Raw genomic sequence first — 23,330 nt, forward strand, 5'->3', positions numbered from 1 at the left:
GGACTGTGGCAAGATGAGGATGGCTTCGGTTGTATTAGATAAAACCAAGCTTCAAATCCTCTAGCTCAACACCACCACCACCCCCCCCACAATCTCTGATGCTCAGTTAGCCCATTAATCCACCTGGCTAAACACCACTATTCTACACAAACTGGCCCTCCAGGATCTTGGGCAGAATTTTTTCCTGTCACCAGCTATCTGAAAGTTTTAACTGAAGAAGATGGGAAGTAAACATGGAAACTCCCCCTTGCATGCAAAACAAGACCTACCACTGAGCTATAATCTTCCTTATCCAATATTGCAGGTGGTTCTTCAAGGTCTCAGGAAAAGTCTTCCTTCTCTCACACAGATAAAACCACACACATTGAAGACCTACGATATTTTTATCCAAGGACACTGGAAAGTGAACCCAAGGCTCATGTTGGTTTCATTCCAACATTGATTCTAGCACCTCCCACTTTGGTTAATACCATAGACAACCTTTTTCAGACGCCAATAAGGTATATCTGTTCCTCTTGTGAAATGTTTGCCCCAGCAGAACACTGTTGTGCAACAGAATGTATAAGCAGGTTCCTAGTGGAAAAGATGGAGGGCACAAGGAGAAGGGGAAGACAGAGGATGAGGTGGTTGGACAGTGTTCTTGAAGCTACCAACATGAGTCTGACCAAACTGCGGGAGGCAGTGGAGGACAGGAGTTCCTGGTGTGCTCTGGTCCATGGGGTCACAAAGAGTCATACATGACTAAACGACTAAACAACAAGAACAAGTGGTGCAAATGATTGTGTGATCTGTTGCGCAACAGGCTTCCAGTCGTGCTGCTATTGCATTGCATGTGCTGTTCAAGGTCTCAGGAAAAGTCTTCCCTCTCTCATACAGATAAAACCACACACATCGAAGGCCTAAGATAATTTTATCCAAGGACCTGGAAAATGAACCTGAGAACTTTTGTTCATGTGCTCTACCACTGAGCTATAGTCCCTCTAAAATTGCCCATCTTTAAAATAATTGGGTAGGCCCTGCTGCTGTTGAGCTGCCTTTGTACACTGGAGCAGACCTTTGGAGGGGAGCTGATGAATTTATTTTGGTGTATGCCTGGAATCTGAACCCCATAGAGATCCCCTAGTCTTGCACGGCATCAGCCCCCTGAAATTGCCATCTGTGACTTGTGTGTGTGAATCATTCATGGGCTCTGATATAGGATCCCTACCTTTCCTGACCACTGGAGTCAAGGTTATTTACCGGGTATTCTATCTGATCAGCCAGCAATGTGGTTCAGATTATATGGAGAGCTCTCACTAGGGTCAGGACAATGACAGTGATGAGGGAGCGTCTCCTCACACACACAGCGAAACTCTTCTCTTCCCCTCCCCCACCAGTAGATTTTAATGCTAAGCAAAGGATGGGAGTGTTTAATGATAGCTGGGGGGGGGGGACTCCATCACTTGAGCAGAAATGAATGGGAGGGTAGTGTTAGGAAGAGTGATACACATAATGAAAATATATTGTGTAGAACAGAAGATGCTATATGAAGCACAGGGGCTATAGGCACAGAAACCCTTTGCCTGGGAGTTCTTGTCCGTAAGCTGTTGCAAAGCAGGAGGGAAGGGTGCAATAATGAGATGCATTTTTTGTCACCTATAGCACACATATCCCTGCTATCAGAAATGGTAAAATCTGGGGGGAAGCTTCTGATTTTAGCGGGGGCAGGGACAAAATTGACTGAAGTTGCCACGTGTGTGTGTGTAGTCTCCTTCCTGAGTTTACAAGGAAAGTTTTGAGGTTCAGTTTAGAGGACAGACCCTCTCTCAGTGTACAATGGTTTGGTTTTGGATAAGATAGTGATAGTACTCAGCATGGATATGAAACTGCATAGGATGGTACGTCTCCCTACTCCACATGTATGAGAATAGGAGCATTATCTCTGCCCACCTAGTTTGCCTTCCCTTTCCCAGTGTTGCCAAGTGGCTGCAGTGTTTAAATACAGCTGACATGCCTAAAATCCAAAGTGCATAGACTCACAAGACATGTTGTCAGCTGCCAGGTTTTCTCCATGTGTAAGATGAATGTAAACGTTAAGCCCCCTCCCCCTCACATACATCAACATCCAAGGATGTTGGTGGCCAGATGGGCACACCACATGTATGGACTGGATTGGAGAGATGATACAGTATACCACTCAGTTTTGCCACTGATTTTTGAAGTTTTCAGAGCACTTTGCATACCGTGTCACATCTCAGAAGTCCTTAAAACTACTCTGCAAAGTCTCACCATCCACATATTATGGGTAGCAGACTGTGGGTGCCTCCAGGCCACAGAAGAATTCAAACAGAAATTGGAACTTTAGGTTTCTACAATGTAAGTAGATTGAAGTGCTGTGTTGCCGCAGCACAACAAATCTACTTTAAAAAGAAGACTTATTGAGGGGTTGGAATGTAACTGGGAAATACATTGGACAGTGGGGTGAACAAATGATTAACAGGAAGATGAGCAAAAACACCCCACAAAGAAATCAAGATGAATGCAGGATCAATGCTCATTGTCATGTAACCTCCATGCAAACAATCAGAAATGGTTGCTCAAGGAATATCAGGCATAGTTTGACCACCACTTAAACTTTGTGCAAGCAAATCAGATTGCATGCTGAATAAACAGACCATCTGGAAGAGCCCTGAAGCTGAATGATAGCAGCTTGGCCACCTCATTGAGTTTTGTGTTGGAAGTAAGACTTTAATCCATCTCAAAGCTCCGGTACCTAGCCACTACTACAAGCAGCTACCTGATACTATGTAAAATCTCCATCAACAGATGTCTTTTTAATTGCATATCCCTAAAAGACATCATATCCAGGGAGCCTCCCTTGACTTGCTGTATCCCACATGTTACATGAAGGCAGGACTAAACCTCCCTAATGATACAAGGCAGGCTCCAGGTGGGAATATATGTTATTGAGCCTGGCTAGGTGAATCATTGGTAGGTCAAATGCTTTGCTTGAAGCAGGTCCTAGGAACCATTCCTTGCAATTTCAGTTTTTAGAAAGGGTCAGATGGCAGGTGACAGGAAAGTCCTCTGCCTGAGACCCAGAGAACTACTGCCATTCAGAGTAGACAATATGGGCCAATTCAAGGACGGGGAACCTTTGGTTTTCTTGAGCTTACGGGACTCTCAACTCCCATCAACCCTGGCTAGCATGGCCAGTGACCAGGGATGATGGGAGTTGTAGTACAATGGGCCACAGATGTCCCTGGTCAAGTTGGACAAATATTCTGTAGCAGCAGTTCTCTACCATTGAAGTTCTGCTAGATTTGGCCATCTCCATGATGTATCTTGCCTTATTATCATTCCATGATGTAAAAGGGGGCGGGGGAGACATCTGCTCAACTTCAAAGAGGGACACATATTTATTTATTTATTTTGCTCACCAGAAATGTGTAAATCCCATTGAGCCTGAAGCAGTAAGTGCCCTTTTCCAAATCTACTCTGAACTTCAAGCGCATCCTGACATGCACACAGTGATTATTGATTTGACCTTAATTCAGCTTCGAAGTTTGTTTGTTTGTTTCCCTCTCCCTGATGGCCCAGCATCTCCTTTCTTAGCTCATAGCATTCATTTGGATTCTTTGCCAGCTATTACTTGCTCAGTGTGCTTTCACCCCCATTGCAAAGAGACCCAGATAAGGGGAGTTTACTGTTAAAGGGAAATGCTATTCTGGGCCAACATAGTAGACTTGTCTACAACCAGTCACAATGACCGCCTCATCCTCTGTGGGCATTTCTCTTAAGATAGATAGATGATAGATAGATAGATAGATAGATAGATAGATAGATAGATAGATAGATACTTTATTGTCATTGTACGTAGTACAACAAAATTGAATGCCATCCCCCATTTACAGCCACATGTACGCATTTATACATTTACAGCCACACATACACACACACATACACATACATAACATCCATCACGACTCCCCAAAGATCATATCATTTGGTTACAGCATTTAAAATAGTTATAGCTCTTGGAATAAAAACTGTTTTTTAGTCTTTTCGTTCTTGATTTAATTGTTCTGTATCTCTTGCCCGAAGGCAACCGTGCAAACAGACTATATCCAGGATGAGATGAATCCTGTAAAATGCTGTTTGCTTTTTTGAGACAATGGGAGCTATATAGTTCGTCCAAAGATGGGAGAGGATGACCGATAATCTTTTGGGCTGTGGTTATGACCTTCTGGAGCATTTTCCTGTCGGTGACTGTGCAACTGGCAAACCAAGCACAGATACAGTATGTAAGAATGCTCTCTCTGCTGCCTCGATAGAAGGACACCAGCAGTCTCTCACTCAGATTGCTCTTCTTTAAAAGTCTGAGGAAATAAAGTCTCTGCTGGGCCTTCTTTACCAGAGCATTGGTATTAGTGCTCCAAACAAACTCTGTCCCAAAGCCCATTCCCCTTTCTAGAACCACTTATTGGCCACCCCGTCCACCACTTCATTCTCTTCCTTCCTGTCTGTTGTGTTTGTTTATTCCAAATTCTGCTGTACCCTATCCTAAAAACTCAGGGCAGGTCATGACATATTTGTTGTGTAAACATGGTAAAGCTTGAAAGGATTTAGTTGGATCACAAAATTAGATGAGATATAATGGTTTGTCTAATGCAGTGTTCTTCAAACTTTCTGCCTTTAGGAAATGTTGTTTAAATATTATTATTATTATTATTATTATTATTATTATTATTATTATTATTATTATTCTCCCCTTCCTCTAAGCCTGTGGTCCCCAGTTTTTCAAAAGCCAAACCACAGACCCCTACTTTTGAAAAATTTGATAACTCTATGGTAGTTACCTCTACAAAGCATTTTTTTTTAACAAAATGTGGGATAGCCCATAATAAGCAAAGGATTTTAGGTTTACTAAAAACAAAACAAAAAACCAGTCTAGGCCTGATTGATATCTGGTTTTCAACATGTGATGTATCAGCAGATAAATATTGCAATATTCTGATGTCTGAAATTGTAGATCAGGCATGCGGGTGAGGGAAGGAGTAGCTGTGGAGATCAAATGCGTGGGAGGGGGGAGGAGAGGAAGCGGAAGGGTTTGAGGGGGAAGGGATGGGTATAGGGGACTATCAAGCTGCTATCAGTGGGGCAGCCAGTGGTGGCAGCCAGTGAAAATGCACGCCCACTGTGGTTGCTTTCCTGCTGACTGAGAAAAGCTGCTCCACCTCGGTGCCAGGGGAAGGTAGTGCCACAGTGACTTGAAGTGAGGGCGATCAGCTGCCCTGTTCTCTCTCAGCGTGAGAGAAGGCAGCTCAGATCAGCAGTGTTATCGACTGAGATCATTGTGCAATATCAGCAGTGCCTTGAAATCGGCTGGCCTGCTCCTCCTCACACAAGGAGTGATATATTCCTGCATACTGCCAGGCCAAAATCATTATTTCAAAACAAATTTTGGCCAATATATTGAAAAATCACACAGTGCTAAAAACAGACCATAAATTTTGTGATATAACCATGCAAAAATGACAAAAAAATTAGTTGGGGGGGGCAAGAGATTGGGCCGTGGACCCCCTGTGTGTTTTCTGTGGACCCCTAGGGGTCCCCAGACCTCTAATTAGGAACCACTGCTCTAAGCAGTTCAAGGGGAGCCCCCTTCCCCATTATTGTTGGATCACAACAACCCTGTAGCTTGGGTTGAGTTAAGATATAGTGAATTGTTCAAGGTGTTGATGATTATGAATTCAAATCTAGGCCTTCCTGATCTAAGTCCCACACTCCAGCCACTACTCAAGGTATGAGGAACATGTGGCTTTCAAGATGCTGCTGGACTACCACTCCCCATCATCCCTGATCACTGGCATTGTTGCCTAGGGATGATGAGAAGTGGAGTCCAACCATATCTGGAGGGACACTGGTTCTGCATCCCTGTAGTGCACCACACTTGCTCAAGTAAGCAACTAATGGAACCTCTGTGCACACTAAAGGATGTCGGGATATGTTCTAGAATGCATACTCAGTTCACATTGGCCTCTGAGAACTAACACCAGAGTTGGATCATGTGTGCTTTTCCCGTCCAGTGAACAGGTGTTTGCAAACTTTGCATTGTTTCAAAACAACGATCGTCATCTGTGAATGGAGATGTCTCCTGGAAAAATTGGGAAGTGATGCAACTCTCAACCCACTTTTAATTCTCAAAGGGTGCTTTGCACCACACCCAACACTGTTGCAGCTGTGCGTTGCATAAAAAGAATGTGCAGTAGTGGTGAAGCTGGTCCCCCATTGCCAGTCTTTTAATTGAGGAACCCCAGTAAGTTTCTAAGGAGTGACAAATTATTGTGGTCTCTGTGCAGGTGTGCATATAAGGAAACCTGTACCTGGACAGGCCATCTTCTGAACATTATAACACTCTCAGGGTCACATAAGCAAGGTCAGAGCCAAGAGGGGATGTGGCACCCACTGACTCTGCTGCTCCTTTTCCAGGTTACATTTACATTTTTTTGCTCTGCCACATTGGCATGTGGTTCCTGGGAGGAGAGGTGGCTCCAGGGGAGTGTGACTGGTACGGTCCCTCCAGGTACAGAGCTTCTGGAGCGCCAGAGCAGGTTCCACCACTATTACTTCAATGGAAGTTGAGAGGGAGGACCACTGGATTTTGGCGTCACACAGGGTGCCACTGAAATCTGAGATGCCAAGGTCCAACACTTCTGGGAGATTGCGCAGAAATGAATGTGGTCTCCTGGATGAAAAAAAAAGTTCATTGTCCTTGATCTAGAAAAATGTTCTGCTGCACTTTTTGGATAACTGTGTCATTGTAGCCTGATAGGATTCTAAGGAACCACACTTTGAAAAGCAATGATCTAATTCAACCTCCTTTCCTAAAGCATGCTTGCATTGACATCTGAGGACTTACGTGCATGCTTACACATTCTGGGATATCGAATGACTCATCCGCGTGTTCAAGGCACGCATCAGTTGTTGTAGCCAGTTGACATAAGATATCCCAATCAGAAAATTAAAAAAGCAGGATCTCTTTTGATTTCTCTTTATTCAAGATTGATGATCACTGAATGATTACTCAAAGCAATAAGCCAGGGGTAGGGGTACTGGGATGTCCCCAGTTTCATTGCTTTTATAGACAAGTGTTTGCTATCCCAGGTTAACAATCCGGAGATAATTACCCATTGACTCTGTAAGCAGACTGCAAAGCAGCCCACGCAGAGCCTGTCCAACTTTTTTTTGTAAAATGTCCAAGAAAAGAGATTCCACAACCCCCTAAGGTAACTTGCTATGAGTAACTTTTAAGAGCTAGAATATGTATAGTGCTTTATTCTACCCCTTCCCTCCCAAATGCATAACCTATGTCTCTTTTCCACTTCTAAAAAGTGGGTTTTCTTTTGCCTTTTCAGGACCAAGCAAGACGTTAGATGCATGTACCATCTTGTTTGGCCTCTCAGTCAGTCTTGCACTCTGAAAAGTCCTAGTGATTTTATGCACAAGCTCCCTCACATTAACAGTGATTTTTAGCACTAAGGGACCCCTGAAGAAAATTAATTATTCATTGGAATTCACTGCCTATTTATTTGTTCCCTTAAACTACGAGTGGAAACATTTTTTTTCCAGTCCCAAAGCCACATTCCTTTCTGGGTATACTTCTGAGAGCCACATGCCAGGTGGGGGGCAGAATATCAATGTTGCCTTTGTACAGTAGGCTAGTTTACAAACACAGACACTCACTTCTCTGTCCTCCATCCAGGCAAGCAAGAGGCATCACTAGAGTTCAAGGACATATTCTTGCCATGAAAAAAACACTCCAGGTGCAAAATGGATTGCACATATATGAGATGTTGTCTATTGCCCAAGCACAGTTTGCAGCTGTTCCTTCCCCCAAGCTACAGCAGTACCACCATTTTTCACCAAACAGGCTTGTTTCCAAGGCGATCCCAGTTGATGGGGGATGGCGGCAGCAGCCTGGTGATTTGAGATTGATATACAGCCAATCACATTTTGACTGCACACCAGCAGACTCAGCCAGTGGTGAAACTGCATGCTCCAGTACTGGGGGCGGAGAGTAGTACTGGGGGCGGAGATGGAGGCGTGGCATTCCCTGCGAGGGTGTGCACCTGGCGCGATGGGGGGTGCACATTGCATGTCCGGGAAGGCGGCCGGGATAGAACCTCCATCCCCGATGGTGCCGGGGGGTGGTGCACTCCCCCGCCCCTCCCTTCCTCCACCAGTGGACTCAGCTACATTAGTAAATAAAAAGTGCTTCATGTGTGTTATAACACTGTGACACCAGATGGTGCTGTGGAGTCCTATTTTTCATCAACGGGATTTCCATTTATGAGGCTTACAACACATTTAACTGATTTTTTTTTTTTTTATGTGTCTAGATCCAGCCAGTATCATATAAGGGACAGGGAGCAATTTCTGTCACTCTGAAACAGCACCATAAAGCCCATAGGATTTAGGGCTTATCCACACCTCCACTTGTCCCATTCTTTTTAGGCATGGGTCTGAGTGGTTTCCTGTTTGGCTCGCCACTTTCCTTTGGGGCAAACATCAATCCACAGAACACCCAATTGACGTTAGCTTTGATTCAGCAGTAAATATTATGTTTTCCTGGGGGAAAGTGGTGGGACAAGTGGAAGTTTGGATGAGCCCTTAGTTTATATAACCAGGCCACGATGCTGCACTACAAGGTGGGCCCATCTGGGGAGGGTCTTCAAAAGCAATGCTTCCTGTAGGGCCTCCCCTACTGCACCATCTCCTTGGTTACTTCAAGAGGAGGATATTGATTTTCTTTCTCCTTTGCTCATTGTGATGAGCCTCTTCGCACCACCTCCAGCTGTCAGATTGATGCCAATCCCTGGAGACCCTCTCACTTAAGGGGTCTTGAGCTTTTAAACAGCTTTCAGATGTGTCTTCAGGCACTTCCAGCACTAGAACTATAAAAAGCTGGTAGGCTGTAACCTTTGACTAATGGATTCAGTGTTAACATTGAACTTTTATTCAGGGCACCTTTGGCCTGAGGGCTAGCTGAAGCAGCATTTGCAAAACACTCATCAAATGCTTTGACTGAAAGAGATGGTGAATCCTAGAAGACATGGAACTGCTTCTGGCATGTTCTGGCAGCCTCTGGGGTAGCAGTATAGAACATCTGAACATGGTGATTCCTCATTGATTGGAACACAGCAAATTGTGATGTTGAGGTTGTATCACTAGGATATAGCAATATGCATCATTGTGGGTTCTTGCCAGTTCCAGATGCTATCAGCCTTGAAATAGCTCATAATTGTCATGTGGATAATTGTACCCCTGCAAATCTGAGCGCTGTTATCTCCGCCATATATAATCTTGTCAAGTTATGGGCCTGCTGAGGGCATCAGAAAGCCATCTGCAAAGCCCTAAAGCCAATGTCTATAGCTGCCCATAGCTTCTTGTTGAGCATAGCAACTACAGGATATTGCCCCCAATTACTCTGGGGCAGAATCTGTGGCCTTCCAAATGTCTTTGGACTCATAATCCCTGACCATTGGTCATACTGGCTGGGGTTAATGGGAGCTGTAAGTCCAGGATAACAGATTCCCCAACCTTGCTTTGGCAATTTCTTCTCAGGTTCTAGCAGTGCTTTTCTTTTCTTTTTTTTAATGTTTAGGGGGTACTCTCTTTTCCTATTCATATTGAAATACTGCCCCTCAATGAGGCCAAACTTAGATTCACAAAATGTTTAGGGGTATGCGTACCCCTGTGTACCCCAGGGGAGAAAAACACTGGGCAACAAGCTCTCCCTCCAGCCTCTTTCCACTGCTGATTTGCTGTTTTTGAGGTGGTTATAGTCACAGGGATATCCTGTTCTCCCCTCATAGAATTTACCCCCATCCTCAATGACAAGCCACCACAACCAAATGAGTATGCAAAGTGGATCTGTTTATGAGCTTCCTTTTATTGTGGCATTGTCAATATGCTTCACCCATTGAAATTCCAAAATCCAAGAAAAAAGGCTCCGTTTATTTTATTGGCATAGTGAAAAGGTTTTATGTGTTGATTTACTGATCCCTGATTATGCTGAATCACAAAGTTGCCATCGAGCAGAGGAAATGCATTCTTGTGGCTTTGATTTATATTTGTATAAATATATGCTTTAAATTGAGCAGCCTCTGAGTAGACATTTTTGCACAGATATCTGAGGAGCCTACAGTGGTGAGGGCACACTACATTGACATTCCGGAGGAAAGCTGCATTGCTTGGTTTTCCTGAGACATTGCACAGTTCACCCACACCCACACCCCCACACCCACACCACAAACATAACCTTATTTTGTGAAGCTCTGAAGTAGCACTGAACCCAAATGGTGCCCAAATGTTGTAGTCTCTTTGGCAGGTGGAGAATTGGTGGGGGTGGCGGGGAGAGATTTCTTAGATTTTTGGTGGGTGTGAAATTCCCCATCAATTTCAGGGGCAGCTTGCTGTTGGTATGCTTCTTCCTTATCCCCCCTCCCCTCTAGCTCTATAGGCCTGGGGTGGGGGACCCCAGGTCCAGGACCTAGCTGATGTGAGTCCTTGGAACTGGTAGGGCAGAAGACAAGCAGCACAAACAGTAGGTGGAGCCAGAGCCACTCATTTTGATTTTGCGCCCATTCTCCTTCCCCCTGTGGAGTTCTATGAGAGGGAGAACAGAATGAGGATGGAGCCAGAAGGTAACAGACATTGCCCCCCCCACACACACACACATTGGTTGTAAGTTGGAAGGCAGGCAGGGAAGGGCTATCTGAGGACAGACTGAGATTGGCAGGGCAGTGCTCCACTCACCCTAATGGATCACCTTCTGCTGATTACACCTCGGATGGTGAGAGGACCAGAGCAATGACTCTGTGCTGCTGATCTCACTGTTATGGAAGGTTCACAGCAGCAGGAGATAGTCACTGCATTCATAATCGCATATCCCTTCACAACATGCCACCTTGGTTCTTTTGCATGGACAGCCGCTGTCCATCAACATGTTATTCTTGTTCACTGACCTCTTCAGATTGGCACCACCTGGCAAATTGTGCCAAACAGCAAATTAGAGCAGGGACAGGCTAGCTTCAAGCTTACTGGGTCTATCTTGCATCTCTCTCTCTGTCTCTCTCTCTCTCTCCTCCCCCCCAAACGTGAGGTCCACCACTGCTATTGGACCAAAAAATAGCAGCAAAGGGCAGAGCTGGGGAGGAGGGAATGGTGCCTCTATGGGGTGGGTCTAATTGTCTGCATATATATGTACAGACCTTTATCTGTTACTACAGATCAGGGATGCCGACACATCTTGGAAACCAGGCCAGTGGTGAAGTGCCTGTTTTCACAGCCTGCAGCCAAGGATCTGAGCCCCAATATTTTGCCTATTTTTGCCTTTGTGATCTGAAGGCTGAGCTGGATTCTGCAAAATAGTTGTCTCCCCAACTCAAAAACAAAACAAAACAGAAAACAAAACCCAGGCAGCTGTTATCGCTAAGACGAGAGATCTTGCTGAAACACAAACACACACCAGCCTGCCTTTGTTCCTGGGCTGTGGCTTTCATTTTGTTCTGTACGCAATAAACTCTGGCATGGTCCAATCCCTTCAGATGTGGGGCCCCATATAGCCGTGCTTACGCTGCTGGGAACACTCTGCTCTTAATATTTGGGCCTGTCCAGCTGCACAGACCCTGTGAGGGAACGAGATGTCATAGAAGGGGACACCTAGTCATCCACCACAAGCAGCTTTTACAAAAAGGGAAATAAGGTACCAGAAGACCAGGCAGTTCCCAGAGAAAAATAGAAGGGTGTGGGTTTTTTCGTGGGGTGGGACAGAATCTGGTCCTTCCTGCCAAGAGCACTTGCCTCTGCTTCACAGCCTCTACTAAGGAAAAAAAATTCAAGGAAGATGCATACAAAGTCAGTTTTCATCCACGCTTCTCTCCAATTTTCTTTCAGAATCTGCCCACAGATGTATAGAAGCTGGGTGTGTTAGTTGTGCTGGTACATTAAGGCAGCTATAGCGGCCTGAAAAAGAGCAGAGGAGACCCCGTTGTTGCTGAGGAGCATCTGTGCTGGAGTCCAGGATCAAGGGGGCAGTGCTTTCCTCAGCACCTCGCATCCTTGGGCAGCCTCCAGGGTCCCAGCACCTTTGCAGGGTCTCACTGCTTAGGGCCAACAGGAAGCTGCCTTTTACAAAGTCAGTCCTTTGTTCCATTTGGTCAGTATTGTCTACACTGTCTGGAAGTGAGTTTACAGATGGGTCTCTCCCAGCCCTACCTTGAGATGCTGGTGATTGAGCCTAAGACCATCTGCATGTAAATATCTCAAATCTAGCCATCCTTTACATTTTCCACAATGCTCCTCACCCACCATAGCTGACTCCACAAACTGCAAATGAAGATGCAAAGCTAAGGGTCCTTTTCCCCAACTGTACCCTTTAAACTGAAGCGGCCAAGGACTGGGATCTGGTACTTTCTGCATGCAAAGCCGGTGCTCTGCTGCTAAGCTATGGACCTTCTCCACAATAGGTGCACATAATTGTACTGAACCAGCCCATTGGTCCATTTAGCCTAGTATTATCTACTCTAGTGATGGGAGCCTGTAGACATTCCGGATGTTGCTGGAATCCTAACACTTCTCAGCCCCAGCCAACATGGCCAATGGCCAGGAATGATGTGAGGTGTTATCCAACAACATATTTCCACTGGCAGTAGCTATCCAACATCTCCAAGAGTTTGAACCAGGTACCTTCCCCATGTGGAATTGTGCTCTGTTGCTGAGCTTTGGACTTTCTCATTAGGATCTTAGTTTGTGACAGGTAAAGCTGAGGCAACAGATCTGTGGTGCCTCCTCAGGCCATATGCTCCTATATGGAATTCACTTCCACGAAGAGGTAGTGATGGACACGATCTTGGACGACTTTCAGAGAAGGTTAGACAAATTCAGGCTGTCCATGGCAACTATCCAAGATCGTAATGTTATTCTTCCAATGGATCCCATCACTGTTGGAGGTCGTGGAGCAAGTTGGGGGGGGAGTGTCCTACTAATGGCTTCCAATGGGCATCTGGACAGCCACAGTGAGAACAATATGCTGGACTGGATGGACCACTAGCCTGATCCGGCAGAGCTCTTATGTTTCATACACAGACATGCAAACCAGCTTCTCCATCCAGTTGTCCCTGAAGAGCCTGGATAGTCTCCACTCCGAACATACTTTAGAACCTGTGTGTCCTCAGACCCTTCTCCACAGCCTAATGGGCATATTTTACATATCTGGTGCCTGGCTGTATTATCCCTTTCTCGGTATGTGATTTCTCTCTCTCTCTCTCTCGGTGCCTCTCCCTTTCATCCCATCACCATACTTACATACCTCCCCATAGCATTTTCTTTCTGTTTTTCCCCCTTTCAACATTGCAAAATCCAGATTGACAGTTTAAAAGGGCTATGCCTGGCTAGCCATCATATTTTAAGAGCTGGAACGATTCCCCCAGCAGAGCAGAGCAGCTGTCCTGCTCAGCTTTCTGTGGCCAACCATGTGTTCTGCCATTGTGACCATCAGGTTGGCTTGAATAAGGATTCCAAGCTCTCAGATTTCTGTCATCTGCAAAAGGGAGAGGGACCAACCAAATTCTGACTAAAATTCCCATGAACTCCACTCCTTCCTTTGTGTCCCATGCTGGTTGTCCAACATTTCTCCCTGCTTACCTTGTGTGAACAGTTAGCAGTGAGTAAGGAACCCCAAGGTTAATAAAAAGTGTAGACCAGGGGTGGAGAACTGGAGGCCCGTGGGTCAAAGGAAGCCCTCCTTCTTTGTTTGGCCCTCCAAACTCTCCCCAGCCCACAACGTTCACTGGCTCTGCTTTGCACCCTCCGTGAGTGCTTTTTCTTGGCTAGGATGTTTCCCCAAACTCTGATTATGCTTATTGCTTGCCTGAATGGAGGACAGAAAGGGGTGTGTGGGTGTGTGTTGAAACCAGCCCACTGCACAAAGGTAAAGTTAAGTTAAATTGCTGTGCCCGCTTTTGCTTCTGGCTCCACACACCCCAGCACATGGAAGGGAATGTGGCATTCTACTCCACCCCTGGTGTAGTCAGTTTCCACTGTGGGTGTCTGGAAGGGAATAAACTGCACAGGCTGTGTCCCGGCTGAGATGCTCAGAATGGAGTGTTGCTTTTGTCACAAGTAAAGGAACTTTGAGGGGTCAACTTGCCGTTAAGTAACCATCCAGATCCCACTTGAGCTGCATCTGCTTTCAGAAAGAGCAGTTCCCGCTCCTCTTCAAGGGCACAACTGCCTGCCTTCCATCAGCAGGTGACCTGACACTGGGCAGCTTGGACCATCTGCTCTTTGTCAAAGCCAGCCCAAGATTCTTGCTTTGTTTGTTTGTTTGTTTGTTTGTTTGTTTGCTTGCTTGCTTGTTTGCTTGCTTGCTTGTTTGCTTGCTTGTTTTGCACCACTTAGCTAAGAATGGAGAAAGGGGGGAAAGTGATTGCAGATATGAAAGGGGGAGAGGGAGAGGGAGAGGAAGAAATTGAAAGCTTATTCAGAGATTTACTTGGACTGCTTCTGATGAGGGGATCTTGGGTTTCTACAGTGTAAACCTCTCCAGATGTCATGTGTTAGCCTTCTTTTTCCCCCAGTAGGGCACAATGGTGTGCTTAGAACCACATGCACTTTGCAGAAGGATGTGTGTGCTCTCCTGCAGTACTTCAAACACTCTGAATTTGGGAGCATGTCTTCAGTGTTATTTATTTATTTATTTATTTATCTACTGTATTTTCCGGCGTATAAGACGACTGGGCGTATAAGACGACCCCCAACTTTTCCAGTTACAATATAGAGTTTGAGATATACTAGACCGCAGATTCTCCACCCGGCGTATAAGATGACCCCAGACTTTTGAGAAGGTTTTCCTGGATTAAAAAGTAGTCTTATACGCCAGAATATACAGTTTCATATATGAATCACCTCCTATGAACCATCCCTAAAACAATTAAACATGAAAACAGTTTCACATATAAGAACAATTTGAAATAAAATGCAGATATAGACTGGAATTAAAACAAAACAAAAACCCTGCAATTAAAGTTTCGTTAAGAAAAAGATCTTCAAGATGCACAAAAAATCAATACAGATGGCACTTGTTGATGTTTAATGGGAGGGAGTGCCACCACAACAAAGGCTGGTGAATCAACCTTCATGCATTAACCCAAAAGTAATTTTTTACATGTCAGGTATGGGGGGGGAAAGCACCCCTACAGTAGTATTTCATTTGTGTCTTTAGTGTACATTGGAAACACCACGTTTGGTGGCAGTGTACTACCACAAGACTTACAGGGCAATTCAGACCTTGTTGATGTAGGCTGTGATGGAAGACAGGGGGGTGGTCCAGTTGTTCTGCCAGGTGCTGCAGTTGGGCCACAATTGAACCCTGTGCTTTCAAACATTTGAAGTGGGTCTGACTTCCAGTGTACCCTGAAGTAGCTCAATCCATCCCTGCCCCTGGACCAGGGATTCATAGATCCCACCTGCAGACTTTTTGTTGGCCTGAATATTCAGTGGGCAGAACTGACCTCCCTACTGGCAGAATGATGCTAGCTTTACTATGTAGGTTGAGGGACACCTTCACCAAATCCAATCACAGACCAACATGAAGGGTTGTTGGCTTGCAGCCTAAGCCATCTCTGTGAGTCCCACTTAATTGGTGGGGCCTCAGGCAGAGAGAGAGATTAATCCCAAGGGAATACCTTGGCAGGAGAAAGGTTATCTGTTCCTGCTTCAGTCTGACAACATCTTGTACCAGAATGTATGGAGGTTACCATAATTTCAGCCATTCCAGCATATTATGTTAACTTTACTTTCACGGTTGAGACCTTATAGTTTTCTTCTCTTCCAGGTTCACCCTCTATGCTGTGGACACCCGAGGAAGACACTCCGAGCTGAGCACAGTCACTCTGAGAACGGCTTGCCCATTGGTGGATGACAGCAAAGCAGAGGGTAAAAGCTCTTGGCTTCAGAGCTGAGTTATGGTCATAATTGATCATAATTACACCTTCATAATTGTCCACACACACACACACACACACACACAAGTCCTTAGCAATCTAGCACACTGCTCAGATATTTCCATGGCAAGGTCTAGAGGTTTATGCTGCACCAGCCTCGCTGAAGCTGCACAGGGTTGATTTTGGTCAAAGCTGGGGTGAAAGACCACCTGTGAAGCCTCTGCATGCTGCTCTGAGTCCAGTCATGGGTGGGTGGGTGTGGCAGGGGAGGGGAGGGGGAGATGGGATATTGCCCTCACAGTAATGTTGACATTTTCTCAATACATTTGTACCTATATGAAGGCTTCCCATGAAGTTCTAATTGGCCACTGTGAAGATAGTGTGATGGATTAGATGGGCCTTTGGCCTGTTCCAGTAGTGTTTTCTTAATGTTCTTTTATTCGGTATGTGCTCAACAGTTTCAGAAGGATATTAACAAGTTGTAATGTATGCAGAGGAGGGCAGCTAAGGTGATCAAGGGTTTGGAAACCAAGTCTTATGAGGAACAGTTGAGGGAGTATGTTTAGCCTTGAAAAGAGGAGACTGGGGAGATAAGATAGTCATATTCAAATATCTGAAGGGCTGTCTCATGAAAGATGGAGCAATCTTGTTTTCTCCTGCTCCTGAAGGTAGGACCCAAACCAATTGCTTCAAGTTACAAGAAAAGAGACTTCCGAAAGAACTTTCTGATAGTAAGAACGATTTGACAGCGTAACTGATTCCTTCAGAAGGTGGTGGACTCTTCTTCCTTGGAGAGCCTTTTAAGCAGAGGTTGAGTGACCATTTCTCAGTGATTCTTTAGCTGTGATTTGGCATTACAGGGGTTTGGACTAGGAAACCCATGGGGTCTCTTTGAACTCTACAATTCTATTATTCAGTTAATATGGTAGATCCTTCCTCTGGAATTCTTGCTTGAGTGGACATCACCTTGTCTTTTCCCAAAGCAGAGCTGCAGTCTTTGATCCTCCAACAGTACCGTAGAATCTGCAGTAGCAACTTTGGCCAGATTAGTGTCCCTCCCTTTCACACGTGTTGTTTCCAACATCTGCTGACCAGTAGTTCGGCCTCAAGGCATATGCAGCTCATTAACATTGAAACTTGTGAGGGGGTTACCTCAGAACTGCATCCAACACTACATTTCCTTGTTTGAATTATATGTATGTGTTAGTGTGTGCATGTACATGTGCAGGGGTGCAGGCATCATGGACAGGCCAGATGAGAATACAAGGCCATTATACCCTGGGCACCTACTTTATAATCCTCACACCTCCTCCTTGCACTTCAAAGAGGTGTGTCTTGTCCCTCCATGTGCTTGAAAACACAAGTGAGGAGCTAATATTAGACGGAGACTTCAGATGCCTGCTGTAAATCAGAAACTTGCTTTGTTAGGATGGATGTGCACACACATAATATATTAACTACTGCTGAGCCAAAATGCCTCTCCCTTCCCTAGACCTTCGCCACCATATTCCCAGGATGCAAAGTGGTAGCGGTGGGGATTTTGATGACCGAGGGTGGGTGCGAAAACAGTGACAAAGTGCTTGCCCAACTTTCCAGTGGTGTTACACGTGCTGCCTACTAGTATGGGGGCACCATTTCTCTAGTGCTTCCTTCCTACCTAGAATGCACCAAAGCGAGAGCAGAAAGCAGCTCCCTATGTTTCTAATAGATGACCTGGTATCCACTGCTGGATTCCCATTCTGCCAGTGTCATAGCTTAGTGGTAAGTAGGGTGGCTGCTCCATGTGCAGGAGGTCCCTGGGTACATTACTAGGTAGGGCTGGGAAAGACGTCTGTCTGAAACTCTGGATCTTTGTAGATCAAAGGTGGACAACCTCTGACCTTCTGGCCAGTGCTTTTTTCTGGGGGTACTCAAGGACATGCAGTACCAGCAACTTTTTGTTAAAAGTGTGGCACCTAATGTCAAAAATTCATGGTAAGTACCACACCTTTCCACCCCCCCTTAAAAAAAAAAAAGCAAAAGCGCTGCTTCCAGCACTGCTGGAGTTTGGCTCCCATAATCCATTGCTGTTGGTCATGCTGGGGCCACAAGCTCTTTATCCCACTGGCAACTGATGCAGACAATCCTAAACTAGATAGATCAGTGATTTGATTAGGTTTGAGGGAACTTCCTTTATAGAGGAAGGTGATGGAAGAGTTGAATATTGGACATAATCTCATGAAAGCTTTTCCAGCTACAACCCATTCACCCTCTAAGCCTCCAGGTCCAAGCCAAAAATGTATCTAAAAGTATTTTTTTGTTGCATTCCATTTGGGCCAAGATCTGCTTCCTTTGTGCTTAGATGATGATTGCCCCTTCCCCCTCCTCTCCTACTTCCTTTCCAGAGGTAGCAGACAAGATCTACAACTTGTACAATGGCTACACCAGTGGGAAAGAGCAGCAGACAGCCTACAACACTCTGATGGAGGTCTCCACTTCCATGCTTTTCCGCATCCAGCATCACTATAACTCCCACTACGAGAAATTTGGGGACTTTGTCTGGCGCAGTGAGGATGAGCTTGGACCCAGGTAGTTATATCCGGCAAGCTTACATTTGTGACCCCTTCCTGAAATCCAGGAGCACAATGTCAAACCAGGCCTGTACTGCCAATTTTTTTTTACGTTGCCTTAAAAGTTTTGGATGCCCAGGGAGATGCTTTGGCCTGCCACCTTGGTTGGCATCCACAAAGCTGAATGTGCATGCCCCTCCATTCTGGCCTCAAACACCTCCTGACACAGTCCAAAAAAGGATTTGCCTGCTGCATAGGAAAAAAATCCCATTTTCTTTTCTCCATTCCCAAAGATTTCTGGCCATCTACAAAGCCTCCAAAAAGGAGAAGGGCAAGCCAACTCTATTTTTGGGTGGGGGGCACTTCTTAATGAAGTTTTAATAGCAGAAAGTTTGTGTTCTCAGAGGGTCATCTATTTCCCTACCTTGAAATGTTTGTCAGAGGATCCACAGATCCACAGCAAATGCTGAGCCATAAAACTTAGTGGCGAGAAGGGAGGCTGTTGCATCTGCACCATAAATACATCACACCAAAGACCTCCAGGGCCCAGTTTCAGGAGGAGCCACAGATTGCTGCAAACAGCTGCTTGCAGTAAGACCCAGTGTTCAGTCAGCAGGAGACAGGAAAAGGCTGAGCTCATAGGTGGCCTTGGTTGTGATGCTATGAAGCTAGCCAGCTCTTCTCTCCACCTGCTTCAATTCCTGCCCGGAGCCATCTTTTTTTCTCTCTCTTTTTAAGCCCTCCACCAGCACAACTGCAAGAATCTTACCGTTCCTCCTGACCACCAATTTGTATCAAACATTCGTTCCAGGAAAACAGCGAGAACGTATTTGCACTGACCACATTGTGATCCAAGGGCAAGCGGCATGTAGTCACGCCATTGTTCCATCTAGCTCGTTAGTATATGCACTGGCTGGCAACAATTCTCCAGGGATTCAGACAGTGAATGTCTCCCATCCCTACCTGGTGATGCCAGGGATTGAACCTGGGGCTTTCTAGGTGCAAATCAGATACTGTAACAACTGAGCTATGGTCTGCCCCTGAAACAATACAATAAGAGCAGCAGCAGTAGACAGGAGGTGAGAAGGTTCTCACATCTGTGGTGCTTATCAAAAGCTTGCAACACCTATAAAGGGGTCAGTTTGCGTGCTACTGAAATGATTTGTTTGGCAGTTTATTGATCCTTGTTTTTAACTCTTTTTGCCTTTATTGCATGGTTTAATCTCATTTTTATTCTAGCAAACTTCTTTGATGCATTTTTATGATATAGTGGCATACAAGCATTTTTCATAAATAAACTAACCCTCATCAACCCAGCCAGCACGGCTGGTGGCCAGGGAAATTGGAGTCCCACAGCACTGAGGTAGGTAATACACTCAATTCCTGGTGCAGGTGAACAATAGGCCAGATGAACCCATGTTCTTGACTCTGCAAGCCAACTTCATATATTTTGACATCCATATATCTACGATAGGTTTCAACCCTGCCCAGACCTTGAACCTAAGATATCCTCAGATGAGGTAGGTTTCTGTGGCCTACAAGCAAGATAAAGTGCCTGCAAGTAGACTGTGTATGGCAGGAATGAGCTGACTTCAAGCTTGTGGGGTTCTTCACTAGGTCCGCAAAAGACTCAACCCTAAAATAAAACAATTCCAAGCTAAGCAATTGGCTAAGAAGCTGAACTGATCTCCAAACCCTTCAACAGAAGGAGGGGTTGGGGGGGGGGGTTGGACCACTTTGTTGCTGCTACTGTTAAAAAAGGGGGGCATCAGGAAACCTTGACGATCTGCTGCAAATCACCCATAAAGGTAAAAAGGTAAAGGGACCCCTGAGCATTAGGTCCAGTTGTGTCCGACTCTGGGGTTGTGGCGCTCATCTCGCGTTACTGGCCGAGGGAGCCGGCGTACAGCTTCCGGGTCATGTGGCCAGCATGACAAAGCCGCTTCTGGCAAACCAGAGCAGCGCACGGAAACGCCCATAAATCACCCATAAATCTATCCAAATCACCCTCCTGGCCACCACAATCATTGTAAGGCATACCATGAAGTGCCCTCCCTTCCTTGATGCTGCCCTTTAATGACTTAATCAATTACCACTTGTGTAAGATTACTGTTTTCTGGAGTGGGTTCAGTGGGAGGCAGGTCAGCATTTGAGACAATTTCATCTCCAGGTTTATAAAAACCCACAACTTCCCACGGGGAGAATTTGGAGAGGACCCAGCGTGTGATTTATGGCCCGGGCCTGGGTGCTCTCCTAATTGGTTTCCTTGCCTTCTCCAGGAGGCACCTTGCTCTTGCCTTCCCTATTTCCTTCTCCCTTCCTTCTCTTCCCTTTTTCTTCTTCTTCCTTAAAGGGGGGGGGTGGCAGGAGAGGGAAGATGTCAGCCAAAGATAAGCCTAACCTTTAGACATTACTTCATTAACCTTTTCACACAAGTGAGTCACACCAGGAGCTTGGCCTCAATATTCCCAGTCATCCATCTTTTGCTGAAAGGGAGCTTGTCATAACGAATGTCTCTGAAGGCTCCATTTCCTCCTCCTTCTCCCCAACCCTTCCTCACTTCTAGATTCACTCTTGCATGATGCTGCTGCCTCTTCTCCCAGCCTGCATTGTCCCATTCAGTCACGGCTGCTTCCTGTAAACCACACCCTTGAAGATCCTGGCAAGCAATGGACCTCTCCAGGGGGCTATGGGGATGGGAGCAGACCGTAACTCCCAACAGTCAGGCGGTCATGGTGGGGATTGCTCAGATGGTAATAGTGGAAGGATGGGATCCTCAGCAAGGAGCAGGGGATGACTCTCAACCTGAGCTTATTTTAAGTCCCAGAGTCATCTTTTGTAAAAGTATAATACTAAGCACCCATGTAAATAAACAAAAGTTTTTCACAGCCAAGCTACAAAGCTGCTGACTGATGCATGTTTGTCTTCAACTTACTGTCCACCTCTCGCCCCCTGCCAGCTGCCCATTGGTGGGTGGTGCATGACCATCGGGCAGAGGGAGGCAACCACTCAGGTGGCAGTTGTTGAGGAGCAGCAGCAGTACTGCCTCCTTGATTCTCCTCCTCCGTTGGAGGGCAGACATGGGTGTACCAGGCGGCCAGTCCTGCACCCCCTAAACTAGCCTTCAGTAGTCTTCAGGTGTGCTTGGGTGAGTGGGGTGCTGCTATCCTTTTGCCAGCAATTAAGTCACCTTCTGGACATGGAAAGGGACATCATCTTGTCCTTTACCTCAGGCAGCAAAATGTCTCAATCCAACTCTGGCTGGTGCCCTCTAGGACTAGTAGGGAAGAGGACAGGGAGACCAAGAGTAGGTGGAACCAGAGCCTATGACAGGCAGAGCATACTAATGCTAGTTTTGCCTCCATCCTCTTCCCTGCTGAGGAACATTAAGACTTAGGAAGAGGAAGTTGATTACCAGGGTGTGTATGTGTGTGTGTTTTAAAAGTCAGGCTGGCTGAGGGACGTCTGAGGTTGGTGGGGTAGTGTCCCAGTCACCCATCCCTTTGTTGTCTCCATTCCATAAAGTGTGTAAGGAATTCAGTCTTGGAATGATGGTCCAAGGGGCCATTCTCTGTGCCAGAGACACCAGCTTTGGGGGGGGCAACATCATGTGTGATGGTTGGGTGCACACAATGTCCTGACTCCTCCACCACTTCAATGGCCAATGACGACTCCACCTCCTTCTGGAGCTGCCACTGGCGAGAGTCTGCTTCAACCTTCCTTCCCCTCTGTGGCAGAGGGAGTAGGAGAAGTAGCTGGCCACTGAAGCCATGCTGCACTCAGCTGAATGCTTTTTGAACATTGGGGGGGCAGCCTAACCCCCCAAATATTGGGCCCCTCAAAAGGGCTCAGTCCCCAGAAGCTGGCACCTCTGTTCTGCGCACATCAACAAATAGCCCAACTCCCTTTACAAAGCATCTTAGCTGGCAACTCTGAGCTTCAAAACCCCACAAAGCTCCCCATAATCAAATAATTCCCCTGTTTAGACTTGGATGACTGAGAGCTCTGCTGCTGGTATGTCATTAGCTTGAATTTACATTCCTGCTGGGAAACCCCAAAGCTGAAACCCAGAGCTTTACTGTGGCACCAGAGGGGAGAGGAGAAGAATCAATAGCCTTGGAGCTTTCAAACCACTGTAGTAAACACTTCCTTTTGATTTAGCAGCGTCTCCAGAGTGCTTTCTTCTGACCCTTGGCCTGTCACCTCTTTCAAGTTCACTGCACTTGACCATTCCTCTTTGACTTTCTTCTCACCACAAAGTCAGCACTGCTTAGAGAGCAACTGCAATCAAGGAAATACAGGTCTACGAGGGGGCGGGGTGGGGGGGGATGGACGGACGCTAGCACCTGCTGATTTGGGGCAGCCTACTGATGCTGGCTTCACATCCTTGCACATTTGCAAGTGTGCTGGAGATGGGGAGAAATCAGTTTCATTTCATATTCAAGGGCAAACCTGTCTTAATTCACACTTCCTGAAGCAATACCTGTATGCGAAACCAAAACACAGGCCGGCCTCTCAGAATTTTGCAGTGGATTTCCCCGACCAAGAAATGTGTACCAAAGTGCATAGACTAGGTTAAAGTATGGAACAGAAATGCATATGGTAGGAACAATAAACTGCATTATAGGTAGGTAGCCGTGTTGGTCTGCCATAGTCAAAACAAAATAAAAAATAAAAAATTTCCTTCCAGTAGCACCTTAGAGACCAACTAAGTTTGTTCTTGGTAAGAGCTTTCGTGTGCATGCACACTTCTTTAATAAACTGCATTATATTTGTTTACAAAAATCTCAGG

General features: G+C 45.9%; 1 protein-coding gene across 1 annotated transcript in view; it reads left to right on the top strand.

Moving 5' to 3' along the window:
• The window catches only part of ASTN2 (astrotactin 2), a 627,871-nt gene that overhangs the window by 603,077 nt on the left and 1,464 nt on the right, over window positions 1-23,330 (top strand). The window contains 2 exon segments of the mRNA XM_033137815.1: window positions 15,881-15,981; window positions 18,374-18,557. Of these exon segments, the coding sequence (XP_032993706.1) occupies window positions 15,881-15,981; window positions 18,374-18,557 (285 nt within the window).

Source organism: Lacerta agilis, chromosome Z, assembly GCF_009819535.1.
Source record: "Lacerta agilis isolate rLacAgi1 chromosome Z, rLacAgi1.pri, whole genome shotgun sequence".
NCBI lineage: Eukaryota > Metazoa > Chordata > Lepidosauria > Squamata > Lacertidae > Lacerta > Lacerta agilis.